Below are 20,946 nucleotides of genomic sequence, written 5' to 3'. Positions count from 1 at the left end.
CACTCAAAAAATCACCAATTTTCTGTACATGCAGCCAGTGAAATAATAGTCCCCTCAAATTCCATCAGAAAAGCTTTCATCTTCCAACCAAAATGCAGTTTGTAGAGGAATTCATACTCAATATCTACAGCTATTCAGTTTTTTGCCAAACTGCATCACTGATTTTTAATCATTTTTTCTTCATTTATTTTGGTATCTTTGGTACTAATTTGTGAAGGGGTCTGGGACATTCCATTTTATTTACAGGTGTGAGCCCTACAGCGTTCACATTGGGCGCGGGGCAGGAAAAACAGTGTATGTGTGTTTGTGTGTGTGTGTGTGTGTGTGTGTGTGTGTGTGTGTGAGCGCGCCCAATGCAAAAGCTGTACTGAGTATCTTTTGTTGACATGAACCAACAAGCTTACACACAATTTACGGTATGGAATGCGTGTTACACCCATACTATTATCTCAAACGTCGCAAAAATGCAGCGAAATTTGAAAATGACTGGATTTACAGAAATTGGCGTAGAATAAAAAGCATTTAACAAAATTTAACGATTGTGGTATCATTGTCTTCTGCGGAACGTGCTCTTTTTAATGATGTCAGAAAATATATCACTTGTAGAAAGCAAGGTACTGAAAATCCACCGTTCCTCTTTTTTGGGGACACCCGGTATATATATGCATATATATATATATATATATATATATATATATAAATATATATATATGAATTAGGACTACATATGTATATTTATTTTCAAAACACTAATCATTGTATTTTTTTTCTGTCTATCTCTTCATTCTTTAAAACAACAGCAACATTCGTTGCAAGTTTCAAATTTACTTCAATGCAATAAAACAAACAATCAAAACAATCACAATTCAGTACTCGTATGATAATTATTTCTGTACGTGGTTGTGTATGCGAATGATGTTCAATTTTTACGAACTTGTCTGGATGCTTGTTTGTTTTTCTTTTTCCCCTAAAAATCATTAATATGATCTTTCTTTACTGTGAGTCGAGTCAAACTTCAAGTTCTTGAGGGGATGAAAAGATAATGTTCATCAAAATATTGTACATCAAAATTTCCTTGTTTATATCGTCGCGCATACGAGCAATAAGTGTAATCCAGAAGTTGATATCCAGCGCATTCATATCATTGCCATCTGCTACTGAAGATGCCACTTTCTCGTACATATTCCTGTGAGGAGGTAATGGTGGTCCCTAATGTAATAATGACAAAAAAGAACATTGTGAATCGATATAAAAATGATGTAATGTATAGCATATCTAAAATCATTGTAATTGACATCGTATAAATACATGTGCTTTTGTTTGCTTCAGAAGCTTTTTTTTTTAATCGTTGTAATTATTCAAGTTCTATCCAAAAAACTTCTTTCAAATTCAACAAACTTTGAAAGCTGTTTTCCGTGTCAAATGACATATATATATATGCATATATAACAGCAATAATTAGTTTCTGCTCGGAGTCCTAAGAAAGTATAGATTCACAACAGGAGGTCAATATAAACTCCGTTAGAGACGTACAACGTCTCTATATTGACCTACTGCTGTGAATATATACATATGTGTGTATATATATATATATATATATATATATAGATATATATACAACAGTATATATGCGTGTATATATTATATGAAACTGCATCACAGAAATAAAACAGAACAAAACAAAACTTTAGACCACCCGAAATCACGTTTGCTCAAATTAGTTAACAATGGATCAACCTACTTTTATAATATAAATATATATATATATATATATATATATATATATATATATGAAGAGTTTGTTCGCAAAAACCTATAAGTCCATTTTTAAAGATTTTGAAGTACGGTCTCTGTCATAAAGTACGAAATAATACCGTTTATAATATTGTTCACTACATATAAAGGTACATTTTTGAAGTTATGGTCAAAAGAAGCAAAAAAAATCTTATTTTTCTCTGTATTTTTCTTGACCTTTAATCGCAAATATCTCCATATGGCAAATATGGACTTATCGGTTTTTGCGAACAAACTCTTCATATATATATATATATATATATATATATATATGTATATGTGCATTGGATGGGCAACTCTTATTCTTCGTGATTGTAAATCTTGACATCATAAGCTATTATGAATTCGTGTTTCTGTTGCATCATTTTTCCCCTCTCTAAACATTACTCATATGTTGCTGGTGTGCATGTTTATCTCTGTTATTTTGTTAACTCTTTATGTGCCATGGTGGAAACCCCCTGTGTGCCACGTTATTCTGGGACACGAAGGTAGTCATGCTTTGAGAAAGAATTCTGTTTTTTTTCCAATGTGTATAACTTCTACAAATTGCTGTTAAGCTGGACATAATATCGTGAGCAAAATTAAAGAGGAATGCTAAATTTTGCTTCCATATACAATGTATGACAATTCTATTTTCAATTTTTCTTTTAAATTACCAGTTGCTACATTTTTGTAAAGGCATGACTTTTGCACATAAAATAGTGACAGAAACTTAGAATGTACACGCAAATCTAGTTGGGAACACCGCTTGATAGTCAATCACCACATAGAATGCAAGCTGTATGTAAAAGGAACAAAAGCGCAAGAAACGCTTTGATTGCACCGCGAGATTAGCGATTTATCGATCGGTTTTGGCGGCTTTGTTTGTTTAGCAGAATATGCGAAGTTGGCACGCCGTCGACTGAGTCGGACGTGCGAACGTGGCACATAAAGAGTTAACCATTGTGTGTGTGTGTTTTTTTTTTTGCACATTTCAGTTTTATATATACTTATGATACACTTAATGTTCTCTGTATAATGATTTGTCTGAAGAAAAAATGGAAATGAAGAATAAATGAATTAAATTAAATGAATTGAATTGAATAGAATACAATTGAATTGAATTATTGAAGTGATGTTTGTAAAATAGTGTGATTATAGTTTTCTTAGGGATCTTTTCATTTCTTCAAATAAAAAAGAGAGTATTGCATTATGTTGGCAGGCCCATTCTTTCCACTAAAAACAGACTGGAGAGGTGAAGTAATTCCCCAGTAAGCACTTCTTCAGAATATTTACATTTCTCCTCACTACTTAGATCAGTCAGAAAGTATTGTATTGGGTTATGCATCATTTTATGACTTAGAATCTACTCTTTAAGATCGTGCCATTAAAAACATATCAAAAATCCCTGACTTTCATGTGGTTGTGTAATGCGATGCCATATTTATTATCTACACTGTATATATATATATATATATATATATATATATATATACATATATATATATATAATTATGTATACATGTTTATACGATATACACGTGGTTTCAAAATATTTTCAAAGAAGAGAACACGGCTGTATACTTGGTCGCCTCGAGGCGGATCCAAACTGCAAAAACTTTACCCACTGTGAGCTCTACAACTTAGGTGTCGCTGAATATCTATGTATGTACTTTTAAGGTTAAAAAGTACATATTAACACATTTAGGGTTCATACTTACCTGCTTTTTTTCATCATTTTGTGCAGTATCTTTTAGAAAGTTTAAGTAGGTCAGTATCCGGCTACATATCAATGGTGTGATGGATATCGTTTCTTCATTTTGTCGTCCTTTTACTTCAGCCCAAAGTAAGCGAGCAAAGAAGTATTCTAACACTACCGATCTGTAGCTGCCGGCCTTTGTGTGTTCTTCTTTTACCTGAATGATGCAGTAAAAGACAATAAAACTAGAAAAAAAAAATCAGGGTATACGCAAAATGCGCCTGATTCAAGTCATTTGATTGGAGATTTACGTACTGATGAAAATATTGAGAGAAAACTAATGGGAACGTTTTTTTTTTTTTTTGTTGTTGATACCTTTGCCAGTTGTGAGAAATAACTCACCGTGCATTCACAAAACCAACAAACAGTCGCATCCTCGGATATTAGGTGAGAACTCAAAATAGGTAAAATGAGTCAACGTATATAGATAATCGTTAGATTATTTCACTTTTTGAAAGAATAATACTCATTTTAAATTCTTGCACCATGAAATATACTATGGCAACTGATATTCCTGTCTTTTTCTAGAATAATCTGTTGTTGTTGCTGCTGCTGCTGCTGAATCATGTGATAAGGTATGTCTTTATAGAGGCCCCATTTTATTCCTTTAATGATTGTTTTCGTAACTTTCAGCAGTAATAACTTTTGAAAAGACAATTCGACTGCTTTAGCAGTCAGCAGTACTCATGACCACAATGACTGCATCTTTATATCGAATGCAAGATCTGATGTAATGGGGGGGGGGGGGACCTAAATCCTAACATTATATGATTTTTGTGAAAACGCATTACATAGATTGAGATGTCTTCACATCTAATGTCTTCACGTCGCTAATGATGTCCACTTATCTCTCATGACAGATACTACCATATTACAGTAAAATCTGAAATCACATTCTTACATTTAACGGTTTGTATTCCGGATGGTGCATTGTCTCACTCGTGGTAAGAAAGTCCATTTCCATATTATCTTCCGTCCTGTTTTTATAGTCAGGTATTCCAGCCACTGAAGCGGCGCAAAAAATAGCGAACAGCACGGCATTTTCATAGGAATTTTCCCTCATCTGGTCCGCAATGAATCGCTCTAGAATCTGTTGTATCTTGGTATTTAGACATAAATGCAGGGTAAAGCAGAAGAAATACAAGGAAAAGAATAAAAAAAGTACAAAGGCTGGAAACCACGGATTTTTTACAAATGCACAAAAGAACTGGGGTTAAATGTTTATCGTGACTTTCAGTTACTGTAGGACAGTGCACATGTCATTAGAGGATCAATATGTTTATCATTCAAATGCCTTTCAGTGTAAATTGCAATACACACACACACACACACACACACACATACGCACTAACAAACACAAACAAACAACTGAAACACAAGCAAACCAGCAATGACACAACCAGGGAGGTGATACAATTACATGTAATATGTATAGGAAAGTGCGCAGCTGATCTCACCCCATGGTAAAATGTAAAGCTGTCTTGAAATCAATAGTGACTGAACAATTAATCTCACCAAGGATCGCATATCCCTCTGAAAACAATTGAAGACCTGAATATAAGAACGACCCAAGTCCAATTTTACCCAAATTCAGTTTGACATGGGAAATTGTAGCTTATGCATGGACTCATCTTGTGTATAAACGATAAATCCTAATTACCCCCGGAAGTGCCTGAAATGAATGAATGAAATCTTATATGAATGTAAGAATGACCCAAGTCTAAGACTTGGCTCATTCTTACATTCATATTATAGCGCCCTCTCTCATCGCTTCTCTCATCTCATATAGCAGCCTATCATGTATATGATTCAAAGAACGACCCAAGTCCATCACACAAAATGGCCTCTCCACAATTAATGTAAAATACAATGTTAATTGCCATAACAGTATATATGTTCTAATTTGTATAAAGTATACAATGTTGCCTTCCCATCATAGTTAAATAGAATTTTATTTGACAAAAAAAAAGATATGAAGGTTTTTTAAGTTTACTCGAAATGGCCTTCCATAGACTTGGGTCGTTCTTATATTCAGATACTCATTTATGTAAACAAAATTTTAGCCATTTTCGAAAGATCTTGTCAGTGTTCATTTTTTCACTTTTGATTTGATTTTGTACACACATGCAAACACACACACACACACACACACACACACATAAAGAACACATAGCTACGAGGCACATTAGATAGAAAGCTCTAAAAGAAGGAGCATACTTTACGGATATCTCGTTTCGTGCTGATGCAGACAACATCGTTGTGCTTTCTTTCAGAGCAGTTCCGCAGGGTTTCGTTAACATGACGAAGAGCTCGCAATTTTTTGTTTGATATTTCCTTCGATGATTCGTCACCGACAAAACACCATCTTCGAATATGTTCTGATTGCAAGTCGTTTAACACCTCGTGAATCTGTATAAGACGAGAGGATGCTTGCAGACATGACGTGTGATCATTTGTTATTACAACAACAAACCGTTCGGCCTACTATTCCCTTCATTAATACATACGAAAACATAAATGTATCATGTGAATGCATGGGTATTTAGAGCTGCTGTAACCTTTAAGAAACACAGAAATTAGAATATATAAGCGCATAGTATTGATACGAAGTATTTGATATGCATGTATTACTTACAAGATATAAATGGTACGTGTCTACAGGTAGAATGTACTTTAAAAAAAATACTGCTCATAACAATAGTATTGTAAGTGCCGTATACCAAACGATGATGTTTTTTTTTTTCGTTGCTTATTCTTACACACCTTCTCTGCCCGTAGCCTTTTCTCTGAAACACACGAAAGAAATGAAAAGGAAAAACACAAATATTTGTTACTGAAACACAGGGGGTAGTCATCTAATTATCTTTTTCATGAAAAGGAACATCCAGTGTAACGAATCTGTTTAATGTGCGTTCTGATTTTTACACAGATACCATGGCATTTGAATATTTTAAGCACAACAGCCATGTATCTGAATAGAGAAAAAAACCAACAACAAACAAACAAACAAACCGAAACAACAACAACAACAAAACAAACTGAAACGAAACAATACTAATAATTACATTATTGCATATATTTTGAATTTCGCTTCTGCAATTCATCGAATATGTAACTAAAGTTTGAGATGTTCTTCTCTGATTATTGTAATTTTCTAAAATGAAACCCCCAAGTCAATTGCTAATTGTTTATAAACAATCGGTGAAATCTGATTATCAATATCAAGGTTTTTGTTAGTGTGTTTGTCTGTTGTTTTATAGAAATGTGCTGCTATTACCAGCGGTGCCCAGTACAATTTACCGTTTTATTTGTATCTGAGCCTTTTACAATATAGTGAGGTAACCATTGTATAGGCTTTTCACCGTCGGTTTTCTTGACTCAGACTATCTTGACTGTGATTGTGAATCACAAAGCCAGCAAAGAGTCGCATGCTCTGAATTTGCATGAAGACTCAAAATGAAATGGGGAACTTAGTCAACCTATATCATTTTTTTTTTGTACTTTCTAAACGGACAATTTTTGTTCGTGGGGTTTGAAAGTTTAATGTTATAAAACAAAGGGAAAGGTGTATATAACATAATTGTATTATTATTTAAGGGAACATTAATGCTCAGAATTTTGTGATCAGATAAGCAATACAGGCACCCTTTAATTTTATCAAACACCTCTTATAGGTCCTACAGACTACTTGTTCAGTTTCATATCTGACAACTTTGAAAGGATAATGCTTCTCCACTTTAATTTTGTATTAGTTATGGATAGAATGATATTAATGAATGTAGCAAATTGAAGCTTTGATAATTTGACAATATCTTTAATATGTAAATCACGTAGATTTCCATATTTTTCAAATTTCATTGCACGAAGTACAACTATGTTAGATAAAAATTGGAATAGACTCTAAACTTCAGAGAGTCGTTTCTCCGTAAATACTATTCCAGAGTGTGTACGTTCTATCCATCATTTAGACAGGCTGGATTATACGTCACTCTGTAGTCGAATGGGTATAACCACTTGCCTAAATTGTGTAAACAATATCAATGAGCTCCAGGCACGTACACACACTGTCACAGGTTCTAGCTATTAGTCGACTGTTATCCCCATGACCTTTGATACTCATATTAGCCAACACGTGAGTGCTGTTTGTTGTTTGAGAATGCCACCAGTGGGCGGCGACATCGTTGAATCATCCATGTTTCTTCAATATGTTCTGTATTTTTCAAAGTAATCACAATATTTCTAATCAGAAATCCGTAGTAAAGATTATCACAGGAAAGTAAAATTCTTTAACCTCACCTTGTTTTGGCAAAAGAGGCTCTTGAGCTTCTACCTTGTTGGGTAATTCTGTGGACTGCCTATGATATGTAGAATTGACATCGGGGATTTAAAAGTCATAACCAAATTACATAAACTGTAGGCCCTAATGATGAAACCAGGTCAATCCTACGGACGTGAGATGGCAAAACGACGTATGTCGAATATTCATGAAAATTCACTTGTTAACATATTTCAACTTTTTTTTTCGAAAAATCTAGCTCTCCACCATGCAAACCTTCAAATTAGAACCATTTCCGTTATTGATATATGGAGCAGTGGGAGCACTGGGAGATATCTCCAAGTGGCAATTGTTCAAACATTTTTTTCAAAACAACGTAAGCGGCGATACGCTTGCTCGCGTGCACGTCACGAGACCGACGCCCACGAGTCATTCATCTCACGACTAATACAGCCCATGAGTTATTCAGCCTACAAGTTATACAGCTCACGAGTCATACAGCCCATGAGTTGTACACGAAGCAAACAAAGCCCACAAGGCGGACACATCAAGCGCCGTGATGTATCTGCCGAATTCATGGGCAGTTGTAGCCTAGTGTCGAAGTCGTTAGCTTTATTTGCCTAGTGTCGAACTCATGGACTGTATGAATCGTGAGCTGTATGACTATAGGGGAAGAAAAGAAGTGTTCAACAAAAGCAGAGAAAGAAATGTCGATTTTAACCTCGCTTTTCTGGAAATAATGTCAGATGTAGATAAGCTGTTTTGACATCTGAACACTGTGAAATTCATAATTTGAAGGTTGAGATTCTAGGAAAATGCCGTTATCTCGGTTAAAACTTTAAAAAAGAAAGAAAACGTACATTAATACAAATGACCAAAACCGATACCACACCGATAACAACAACAACAGCAACAACAGAAGACGCACATGTGCAAACGAAGAAAACATGTATGTATTACGATTTCGTCCCGAAAATTTATCCAACGAATACGATATGCTCGTGTGTGTAGGGGGGGGGGGGGGAAGGGGTCGATGGAAGGGGAGGGTGCAGCGACCCTATAACCCCCATCCGGCAGACACACACTCCCGCACCCTAATGCACGCTTTTTCTGTCAATGCCTCGCACAGAAACACAGACAGATAGACAGACAGACACACACACACACACACACACACACACACAAATGACAGTCACTATACTCACCTCTGCGTCGCTCTCCTTGCCCTCACTGTTTGCCAAAAAGAAGACCAAAAAACAAATAATCCTTGTGAGGGAGCATTATCAAAAGACATAGTCGGATATAAGTTGAGGGACATATAAAGAAAACATTAAGAAATGTTCTTGTCGTTGCTGTTGTTGTCTATTTTTCATATATTGAGTCTATACATCACAGGCGATAGAGAGAGAGAGAGAGAGAGAGAGAGAGAGACTCAGAGGACTGCGTGTTTACACCTTCATGATATAATGTGTGTGTGTGTCTCTCTCTGTCTGCACAGCTTGGAAGTTTTTCAAAGGGTGTAGAATATCAAATTAACACATCAATGTCGTCTGCTTTGTTATGAAAAACGTCTCTAAATTTTCTAGAATGTATAAACACCTTGATTGCATAAAGAGTTCAAGCTTACATCTGACGACGAAAACGGCAATTATCGACGTAAGAAGTGCAGACACAATAATACCAACGAAGACCCACAATGCTCTCCTTGTACGTTCACTCCTTGGATCTGTTTTGAATGACAAAATAAAACCAAAAGTAGTTCACATCCGTGACCACACACAAAGAAGCTTATATTGTATATAATATATATACATATAAATATGAATATAAATATTATATATACATATATATATATATATATATATATATATATATATATATATGGGGGGGGTGTGAGTGTGAAGAGCTCCTTTCCGAATGTTGCCGAATTGACTTCTTTATGATAACAAGAAAAAAAATCGAATTAGTGTTCTTCTTTATGTCTCCATGGAATGACTGCATAGTCAAGTTCCTTTAAAGTACCCCGTAATAGCATAAAGGAAAACGTGACTCTGAAAATCTATGTGTTTTACATTCAGCAGCCTATTGCAAGCACGCCTGAAATTGATTGGCGTATGATTCCGCTGGAGGACCCAAAGGTAAATGTTGTTGTAGAGGCTGTTTTATACTTTGCAGCAAAGTCATAGCACAAACTATTATTTAGAGCCTCTATTCTCAGTACACAATTTTCCGGGTGTTGGTTTTCTTTCTAACATTTACATTCGGTTAGGAGAGTTCATTTAAATTGTAACATGCATCGTTTGTAAAGCTTATTTGTTTTTTTGGTTAAGAATCTACTCTAAAATAAAACAAAACTAGAAATGTCGCTAAGGCGACTGGTATGCCTCCGCCATAATGCATGATTCTCCTAATAGGTCTGTAGTACATATTGTGGACAATGTGTGATTACATTTTCACAAAATTGGCAAAAGATTAAAATGACAAGTTTGTCACGAATGTGTTGAATGTTACCTTTCTTGACCTAGGTTTAATTGGATGAATAGGAGAGCATGTATTTTGGGATTTAAGGACTTTAACTTGACTCTGACACATTCATAAGTTTATGCATTGAGTAATTTTTAAGGTATGGAGAAAAAGTGCAATTTCTGCATTGAAAAGTACATTGTTACCATCTTCATCTGCCATTTGACCCTAAGATTCGTAGGATAATCACTGTAAGGCAGAACATGCATAAACCTGTAGTAAGTTTCAAGATAACTTGAGCCACTTCTGAGATATGGAGAAAAAAAGTTAGTTCAGCACTTTCCCTTGATCTTTGACCTTTTGATCTTTGAGGCAAACAAAAAATGAAAAAAAAAAGAAGAAAGTTTCCAGAGAATCTCTATTAGGTTATACACATGCATACACCAAGTGTAAAAAAAAAAGTAATCCTGCTGGCATTGCATAAATATAAGGGAAAAAGTAAAATTTTGAAGTGTTGCCCTTGACCTTTGACCTCTGACCTTGACCCCATGAACCCTAAATTCTCTACATAATCACTGCCAGCCACTACATGTATATATACTATGTTCCATGAAGATACCTTGAACAATTTCCAAGGTACGGAGAAAAAAGTGAAGTTTTAATATTTTACTTGACCTTTTGACCTTTGACCTTTGACTTCATGACCCCAAACTTTCACCAGAGAATCTTATTTTGATAATACATGTATACACTATGTTTCAAGAAAATATCTTCAGGCATTGCGTAGATATGGTGGAAATAGTGAAATTTTACGTATTTGACCTTGACCTTTTGACCTTTGACCTTGAGCATGTGCACCCAGAAGTTGGTAGGCACAACTTCACCCCCTAATACATATACATGCCAAGTTTCATTAGGATACCTCAAAAGGTTTATTAGTTACGCCGTCCACAAAATTCATTACGGACGGACGGAAGGACGGACGGACAACCCGAAAACATAATGCCTCCGGCACCACTTCGTGGCGGAGGCATAGAAAATCCTGCTTGGCGACATTTTGTTGGATTTGAGATGCACGGTATGACATCATACATAAATTAGAGATTAAAGAATAAATGGGAATGTGTGTTTTTCAGCGTTTTTTGCACACTCTTCATTTTTCAACTCCATAACCTAATTCGTAAATGATAAGCCTGCTGCTTTGAAAGTAATACATATCTTGTATACAATGTGAAGTAGAACATGGTTAATTCCAGCTTAATTTGATAGTCCTTTCAATGTTTGTTGCTCTGGACAGGTGGATTTAAATCATTTTGTTTTTGTTACATTCATCAGAAAGCTAGCACGAGTTGTTAAATATTAAGCACATGGATAGAGTGTATGCTTTTTTTTCTAGTATTTAGAATTGGAATTGGGTTAAACATTATTCAAAAGCTTAGAGTCTGCTCTTTCGAAAGTTGTACTCTGTCTGGATTTTTTTGTTAGTTTTGAGATGCAGAGTCACATAACATACATTGTATTCCAGTATTTTTGTTTCATTCACAATGCCGTGTTTAACAGATTGATGATAAGATCTAAACTTATACTGGTAGTCAATTATGAGTTCAGATAATCATACAGTTTATATACCTGCTATAACAATCGAGATTCCCTAAACACTTTGAGTCAATGAATCTTTAATCGATCAGATAATTCAATCAACATGGCAATTTGTGAGTTGATCCTGACAGTTTTACCTTCTGTGAATTCATCATCACTGCTCTTTGTGATATCGCTTTCGTTATGCCGCTTTGCTTCACTCTCATCATCCCGAACGACGATAACTAGAGTTGGAATGTCAAAATGTTCCCCAGTGTCTCGGTAGAAGTGACCACACTCATAACAGCCGCTGTCAAGGGTGGATGCATTTTGAATCATCAAATTAAATGTTGCTGTAGCAGCAACTCGACTTTCGACACGGAGATCTATGCCGTCATTATAGACCATAACACCTGTGCCAGGATACAACGTCACCAAAGCGGAAAGTGTTTCATTAACGCACGTTGATATTTGTCGGTCTATACTGGCGGAGTACTTCCAGAATCGTAGATCAGGTTTTTGTTCATACCTTAAATTGCACGTGATGATAACTGTCTGTCCAATTATGACTGGCTTCACACGTTCCAAAACCGCCGTCACTTATGAAAAGAAACAAAAGTACATTATAATAATGATGATAATGATGATTGTAATAATATACTGCTTCTACTATAACTACTACTAATAATAGTAATAACAATAATAATAATATACTGCTACTACTACAACTACTACTAATAATAGTAATAACAATAATTACATTAATGATAGTAATGCTTATAGTAATAATAATGATAATAACCATCACCACCAGCATCATCATCATCATTAGAATTATAATACCAATAATAATGATAAAGTAGTACCAATGTAGCAACTCAAACTACACAATGTGTACTTAATCGGCAATTATGTGAGAACGTAGTTTCTGAGCACAATACAAAATCTTGATTAGAACCATAAATTTTGACTTGCAAAAACGTTTAATTGGTTTTGTCAAAGCTGTGTTGTCATGATACTGATGTCTGATGCTCTTATCCGAACTTAGTGATTCGACAGTGACGCACGTAACTCCTCCCCTCTTTTTTTGTTGTTGTCCGTTTGATTGATTTTATGTAGTATGCTTACTTTCTTTGACTGTCATTATAGGTATAGGTTTTACCACCTTCATTTCGTTGCAGTTGCATGACATCTAACGTCAATATTTATTATTTTTGTTTTTAAAGCAAATTTGAATGATCATTAGGCCCTACAATAAGCTAAAGCTTTTGAGTTTATGAAAACGAATTTTATCAGAATTTCATAAACGCCGCCCCTCCCCTCCTATTTGGTGATATATGCATCAAATATGAGCACTAGATAGGGTGATACAATAAATTCTTACTGTCGAAATCTACATCAACTTCCTTCGAATATGCGCATGAAAAGAGCTCAAGTCCGTACTATAGCACCGTCTTTAATTAACCTTTGGAATATCCAATTCACGCATATTATAGGTTTTCCGATCAATTTCATACTTTTGTCACTCAAATTCATTAATGTGCATTCAAATTCACACAGCGCACGCACGCGAAAATGTTCGGGCATTCAAATTCAGAATTCAAGCGATCAATTTCATTTATGGGCGTTCTATTTCGTTTTCGTGAAATTTACTTCACGATTGGGCACTCAATTTCAAAATGCGAGCACCGACTTTCCTACTCGTGCATTCAAATTCATGCAATCTATGTGATAGTCCTAATGAGCTTGTTTGAGCGTTCAAAGTCTTTCTTAGGCAATCAAGTTCCTACTTCGTGCAATCAATTTAACGAGGAAAATGGAGTAGACTTTCAAGAAAGGAAAAAGGGCCAACACAACCAATGAAGGCTTGCATATAGTGTAATTATGATTGTTTACAGGTTCTGCATTGTTCACTGTTCATGTATTCCATGTTTTTCATCTCAATAAATTTCAAATTGTAATGTCCAATCAGCAGTGCATCTAAACAACACAACGACAATTTGATATTTTTTTTTATGATACTGCATGCTGACAACGCCCCAACACCAACCACATAATGAGAAATCATCAATTTAAAGACAAACTGACACACAATGATCTCACATAGTCCCGCAAAAGTAAATCAATAAGACAGCAATACACATAAAACAAGACGTATAAAATGTTCATGTATCAGTTTCTATATAGTCGATTTTTTTTTCTCGAAGGTGTCAACCAACCCTCCGTATAATATGCTCGTCCGTTGGCCTATACATTGCCTTTTTGTTTGTTTGTTTGTTTGTTTGTTTGTTTGTTTGTTTGTTTAATTTTCCATCAAAGAAGATGGCTGGATAACCCATCATATTCAGCTGCAATAGCTGGTCTTCCACATGCGGTCCAGTTGGATGTTCTGCTCTTTGCGATGAATAAATGAAGTGGGATCTTTTACGAGCATGAGTTGTGACTCTCTCACACATGGGACCTCTATTTTATGTCCAATCCGATGCACATGTGCCTGTATATTCTTTTTTGCTAAGCGCGAGTTCAAAATCATCAATACACTGGTGGACCTCTACTGAAAAAAAAAAAAAAAACGATTATCATCATAAATCGCAATATATTCAAAGCCAAATGGAAACACAGGCATACACGGCCCCAAACTAAATAAATTCAGGACTTGTTTTAAATTGAATGCAGTTAATTGGAACATGCTTGCCTATTCACGAATTTGAATGACCGACGAGATTCCGTCGCCAGCTTGACATGAATTTGAATGCTCATTGATGAAATGCGTGCTCCTCTCTTAAATTTGAATGCTTCGATAGTGAATTTGAATGCTCTGACAGTAAATTTGAATGCTCAGATAGTGAATTGGAATGACCGGATTTTGACTTTGATTGCTGATTTTATAGTGCTGCGAGCGTGGAATGCGTGAAATTGAATGCTCGGAATAGGAACTTGAAAGGTATGAAATTGACCGGGAAAACGTATGATATATGTTCACATGTTTTCATAATAGTCAGGACTTTTTGTAAGTGTTTTGTTGTGCATCTTTTTTGTCGCTTCGTGAGTTATGGACACGTATCGAAACTTAGAAAAAGGTCATCTTCCTTGATAAATCGACATTGCCATTCCTCTTGAAAACTGTCAGGAAAGCAACAGCTGCTTGTTTAAAGCAAATTTCACACACACCCTCACACACATACACACACACACACACACACACACACACACACACACACACACACACACACAAACAAACAAACAAACAAAACACGAGTCTACGCCTAGTTTTATTCCGGCAACATATAACATAGATAGGGAAGGGGTCGCAAGCTACCAAGGGTAGAGGTCAAAATTTTAAAATGTGCCATTCTGAAAGTGTTGCATTATGTTTAATCAGTACTGTTTGTGAATGAAAAAAAAAATGTAACAAAACGAATCAACACTAATTTCAATACACAAAATATAACCGGATTGAATTATGTGGTGAAATTCAGAAAAGCAGAATTGATATGACTTTCTTTTTCTTTACGAAAGTCAGTAAAGATAAATTGTTGGAAGTAACATATTTTTTTGTAAGAATCTGATCATATTTATTGCACTTGAAAAATACAGCACAGAAGAATATGCCTTTAAATTAAAATACAATCTGTATTTGAGAGAAAATCAAACATCTGCCTATCTAGCTGAAATTCAGGTGGAAATTGGCGTGTTAACTTAGATTTCAACTTTCAACTTTCAACTTTATTTTTCATTGAATAACAAAAAAAAAAATATATATATACAATGCATTAACAGAACATATTTGTAACAATTTCAACGAAAACGTACATGTGATCACGAGTACCATAAATTCATTTTCTAAGATATATACAAATGCAGAATACAAGGATTGGAATGGAAATGGAGGGTCCGACTATTAAAAAAGCAAAGCTTGTAGGGTATGGGACCCTCGGAAAATACATACACAAAATCAAAGAAAGATAACAGTTATCTCTTACTTTAATGAAATAGACAAAGAAATATAAAAAAGAAAAACAATGCTCAATAAATGGACTATTTCAGGCATTGCACGAATCTTCCAAATTTCATTGGTCATTCTACTTAATTGCCATTTGTGTATTGCATATTTTGTGGTATACATCTTACATTCACATGTCATTCATGTGTTACGCTTCTTTTTTTTTTTTGGGGGGGGGGGGGTTGGGCACTTTTAATTGCATCGAAGTGTATAAACAAAAATAAACAGATACGGCTGAAATGAATATATATATATATATATATATATACATAAATGTATATCAAACCATATGTGTGTGTGTGAAGCAGAATTGAAGTTCATGCTGCCGTATACCAACAATTAATTTTGGCACACAAATTTTCCGGTGATCGCAATTTTTCAAGTGCTTCTCAAGTGTTCGTGAATTAAGAACCCTTGAGAAAGGGCGAATCGATCGAAAATTTCTGTGTCAAAAAAAACAAAACTTATTAAGTAAAATCAGGCGTGCTTTTCTGTTTGTTTGTTTTTTTTTTTCTCGTAGGTTTTTCGTGGATACACTGTCATGGCGTTTCGGGTTTCAACATCTGCACCATGCTCTACGTCGATATTTTTGGATCGAGCGAAGCGAGCAAGCGCTTGAGAAATTATGCAGACAAATCCTCACAGACAGAATGCTGTTAAACTCTATTCAGCTCTCATTATGCCGGACTGCGATCTAAGGTTAAGTACTTGTAGTATGCGGAAATTATAATACAATCAGAATACTTTTTCTTCATTTATTTCAAACTTGGGGGGGGGGGGTGAATTTACAGGCCATCCCCCTTCTCCAAGAGCGTGTGTGTTTGTGAGTGTGCGTGTCGGGGGGGGGGGGGGAGGGAGGGTGCCATACATAAGTATGTGATCGACTGAGATGTGATCGACTAACATACGCCGATTGGGTTGACCAACTAAATGTTTTAAAGGGTTATGGTTAGGGTTGGTCGAGGTGAGGATTTAGCTTTTAACGTTTTGCGAGATATTCAGAAACCACTCTATGAGATGTCAACGAGCATGCAATTCTAAGGGGCAACGAAAGTTTATTTGATGAAAATCGGTTTTAAAATGGGTGTGATATCCAAAAACAAGGTGAAACAAAGAGATCCTAATGAAAGGCGTGGCCTGTAGTCTTTTCTTATTATCATTTTTTTTTGATATCTCAGCAATTTGAAAACCAAGTTTAATCAAATAAAAATTGAATCCTTCTTGAAATTACATGCTCTTTCATATTTTATAATGAATCCCCACCTCAACCAGTACAGTACAGCCCCTTTAGATTTGAGAGAGAAACTTTGAAAACACAATCGATATTTATAATGGAAGTAGTGTTTCTAGACCATTTTTCTTTATCTTTTTTTTTCGGACAGGCTCTGATTAATCTGTGAAATTGAACATGTTCTTGCTGTTACTTTTGCAAAGCATAACTGAATGATCAAATTCTCTTCTTTGACAATACACCTCCTTCCCTCGTTTACTTAAGTCACTGCTGGTTAACATGGTTAAGTTACAAGTTGTCATGTGTCATTTTTTAAATCTTTTTTTTTTTCCAAACTGTGTAGGAAAACGTTAATCCTTTTTGCTAATCTTTTGTGGATTTAGAGCTAGGCGGTCATATGTGTATATTTATTCTGAATTATATTGATGAAATATGTTAATACAGGTGTATGTGGCTTTTTTTTTAAACAGGAAAAGTAAGGACACCACTACGATCAAAGTATTAATGTTTCAAATGTAAGCAATCAATTAAGCAAAAATCATAGCCAACGAAAACTTACCAATAGGATTCAATGTTAGTATCAAAAAGAGAAACAACAGTTCCATGGCTAGTAGCAAACCGAGGCTGGAACACAGAAGAAAGAAATATAATATTTGTGTTAAGTACTACACAAGCACACACACGCGCACACACACACACACACACACACACACACATATTTCCTTGTATTTACACATATTTACCTGTCTATGTATACTTATATACATAAATATGTATATATATATATATGTATATATATATTTATATAATATATATATATATGAATATATATATATATATATATATACATATATATATGTATATATAAAGAGTTAGTTCGCAAAAAGCGATAAGTCCACATTTATTCAAATGGAGATATTTGCGATTAAAGGTCAAGAAAAATACAGAAAATAATAAGATTTTTTTTTGCATCTTTTGACCGTAACTTCAAAAATGTACCTTTATATGTAGTGACCAATATATCATTTAAAAGGTATTATTCTGTACTATATGACAGAGACCGTACTTCAAAATCTTCGAAAATGAACTTATCGGTTTTTGCATGCCAACTCTTCACATATATATTCATGTATTATATATATATATATATATATATACATATATATATATATATATATATATATATACATTAATGAAGAATACATCATGTAATTAGAATGTAGAGATAATTGAACCGAATTACTTTTATCGCACCCGTTGAGCCGTTTCTCTTAACGTGCCATGGTCGCCGAACGGCGACCTTAGTCCTGACGTGCCATGGTCGCCGATCGGCGACTAAGAACAGCGAGAAAAGCATTGATCATTTAAGTTCTTGTGGTACCGTAATGTGTTACACCAAGCAACTGCCAATGATATGTACTGGTAGCTGATTATCATAGCTATCGTTTCCACTAAAAATATGAGCATGCTTACATTGGAAAATTTTGAATAAATACACGATTTTTCAGCTAGATGTATTTTTTTCACATCGGGAAAATCCGCAGCAGACGCACCCTCTGCGAGATGTGTATGGATCAAAAGTCTCATAGGTAAACCACACATGTGTATGCTATTGACTCTGCGGGTATTGTCTATGCGGTTCCACTCGCATCGTTCTGCTTGGACGCTGTCCTGCGGGAAGCTGCTTTGACTTTGTCCCTCAAAGAGGGTCAGCTTTCGTTCGTTGGTCAAGTCTTTTATCCTTTTGTTTTGGTGAACGTCACTAATCGTCCCCACGCTAGCATAGGAATTGCGCGTGGACAAAGGCCTGCCGATTTCAATAGGATACGCCCGCCCGTGGTCTGCGTAGACAAAAGGAGGATTAGCAGGTCCTTCCTTCTCAGGTGGACAAAAGACACTACTCCAGGGCCCGGGACAATTACTTTAGTTTCAAATACAGGATCTGGGACTAAAGGACTCAGATTTGGGAATGAATTACTGAGGCAGAGAGAGAAATTGCTAAGACAAAATAAACTGCTAGTATCTTTGGAATCATACAATTCTAGAAGGCAATTTTGATATCATTTGAAAGAGGAAATGTTGCTCTAAAACTTTCTCACAGAGTCAAGGGAGCGTTCCATTGAAGAAAAAACAAGACCGACTCTTTTTTTCCATACTACACAAAAATCTCTAATAATTTTTTTGATGTATCAAATATTTCTGCAATATATCAGATTCAGGGAGATATTGTGGCAAACTGACTGCATGACACGAAAGAGCAAACATTTCTTGATATATGTTGTGTAGAACTCAATTCAAAACAGTCAATAGTTTCAGAGATATGGCGGTTTTAAATTTCATTGTCAGTCCAGTTTCGAAACGTTCTGGCGTTAGGTAAAAACCTCTGGCACGTTAGGGGTTTTGGGCCTGGCACATTAAGAGTTAATGACACACACACAAACACACACACACACAAAATAAAAAATTCACATCATCATCCTTTCCAAAATTATTAGAGTTGAAATTGGAGCGGTTGTAAAACATGTCTATGAAATCAAAAAGGGTCTCTGGGAAATACACTTTTACCCTACTTTACAAAAGGGTGCATTGACCCCCCCCCCAAAAAAAAAAAAAGAAAAAAGGAAAGAATCATTAGATTCAAAGATTATCAGATTTAATTGAAATTGAGCATGCTTTATTAACGTATTCTGCTCATGATTACTGACAACTTTTAAAGCGATTGCATTAGTTATTGGATTTAAAAGTAAAGAGTGTGTCTAGGGCTTTTGATAAATGAAAGTGGACCCTATAAGACACACCTTATCACTATCTTGTAAAAGAAATGTTCGAGAAAATCTGCAAAAATCACAATTCCCTGTACGCATTGTAATATCAAACTTCAGGATATTGTAGAAAAAGAATTGCTAAAAAAAAATAAAATTTCTAAAAAAAATCAAGATTGACCAGGTTGATCATTTTACCTATTTCCGTTCTCACCTTAAAATCAGTGCGTGTGACTTTTTGTTGATTTTGAGATGGAGGGATACAGATAGGCCTACACAAATATTGTTTTTGTGGCCCTTTTTGGAAACTACGATTCAAAATAGATTGTTGTTTTTGGTTTCATTTCAGGCAGCCAAAATTCCAGATTTAAAGATATTAGTGCCCGAGTGGACCCCCAGTCAAAATAAAGGGGAAAAAACCCAAAGTGGTTGGTCTCGAATTGTATATACAATGTGCTGTATAAACCACCACAACTGTACTAAGAAAGTACACAAATACTTATCACTTTATGTAGTGCCATTTTTTTGGAAGTTTCTAACAGTACATTCTTATTTTTCACAGACAGAAACCAAAATAGCAGTAATATCACTGGTTACTCGCATATTTCTATTAGCGGATTTCATTCCATTATGCATGATGATTATGTTACTGCAATGCATGATTTGTGTGTGTGTGTGTGTGTGTGTGTGTGTGTGTGTGTGTCTTTGAAAATTCTAAAAAACGCAACCTACCTGCTCTGGAAGGACTAGCCGTCGTTGATTGAAGAAGAAATACTGCTGGCGATTCTCCTTTTGTTATGTACAGTCTCTACTTACAAGAATGTCGTTAATTGATAAGTTGGTTATGATTCACGTTTGCATATAAACACAATGTTCGACGTTCCAAAGACAGCGCCTGGCGCATTATTCCTTTATCATGTGATTTGTGTGCCTGATATTGTCATCCATGTATATGCCAGTTTAAAGCAAATATGGACATTGCTCGCAGTGTTTTTTTTTTTTCGCCGTGTGTGTGTCTGTGTATGTGTGTTTGTGTGCGCACTACCTTTAAAGCATGCATAATCAAACGTGGTAATGCTCAGTCGTAGCTGTTCCGTTGAC

General features: G+C 35.3%; 1 protein-coding gene across 1 annotated transcript; it reads right to left on the bottom strand.

Moving 5' to 3' along the window:
* Positions 1-777: 777 nt before the first annotated feature.
* LOC139710277 (uncharacterized) lies at positions 778-20,751 on the bottom strand. Its single transcript, XM_071622207.1, has 11 exons — positions 20,578-20,751; positions 17,643-17,707; positions 12,008-12,448; positions 9,436-9,534; positions 9,014-9,038; positions 7,829-7,887; positions 6,296-6,318; positions 5,750-5,941; positions 4,434-4,631; positions 3,495-3,689; positions 778-1,209 (listed from the first exon to the last, which is right to left on the bottom strand). The coding sequence occupies exons 2-11, from the start codon at positions 17,686-17,688 to the stop codon at positions 1,009-1,011; spliced, it is 1,479 nt and encodes a 492-aa protein (XP_071478308.1). The 5' UTR covers positions 17,689-17,707; positions 20,578-20,751; the 3' UTR covers positions 778-1,008.
* Positions 20,752-20,946: the final 195 nt, after the last annotated feature.

This window comes from Diadema antillarum, unplaced genomic scaffold, assembly GCF_040938485.1.
Source record: "Diadema antillarum isolate AM-2024a unplaced genomic scaffold, OU_Dant_1.0 seq00001517_RagTag, whole genome shotgun sequence".
Taxonomy (NCBI): Eukaryota; Metazoa; Echinodermata; class Echinoidea; order Diadematoida; family Diadematidae; genus Diadema; species Diadema antillarum.
This window is presented reverse-complemented; position numbering and strand designations above follow the sequence as displayed.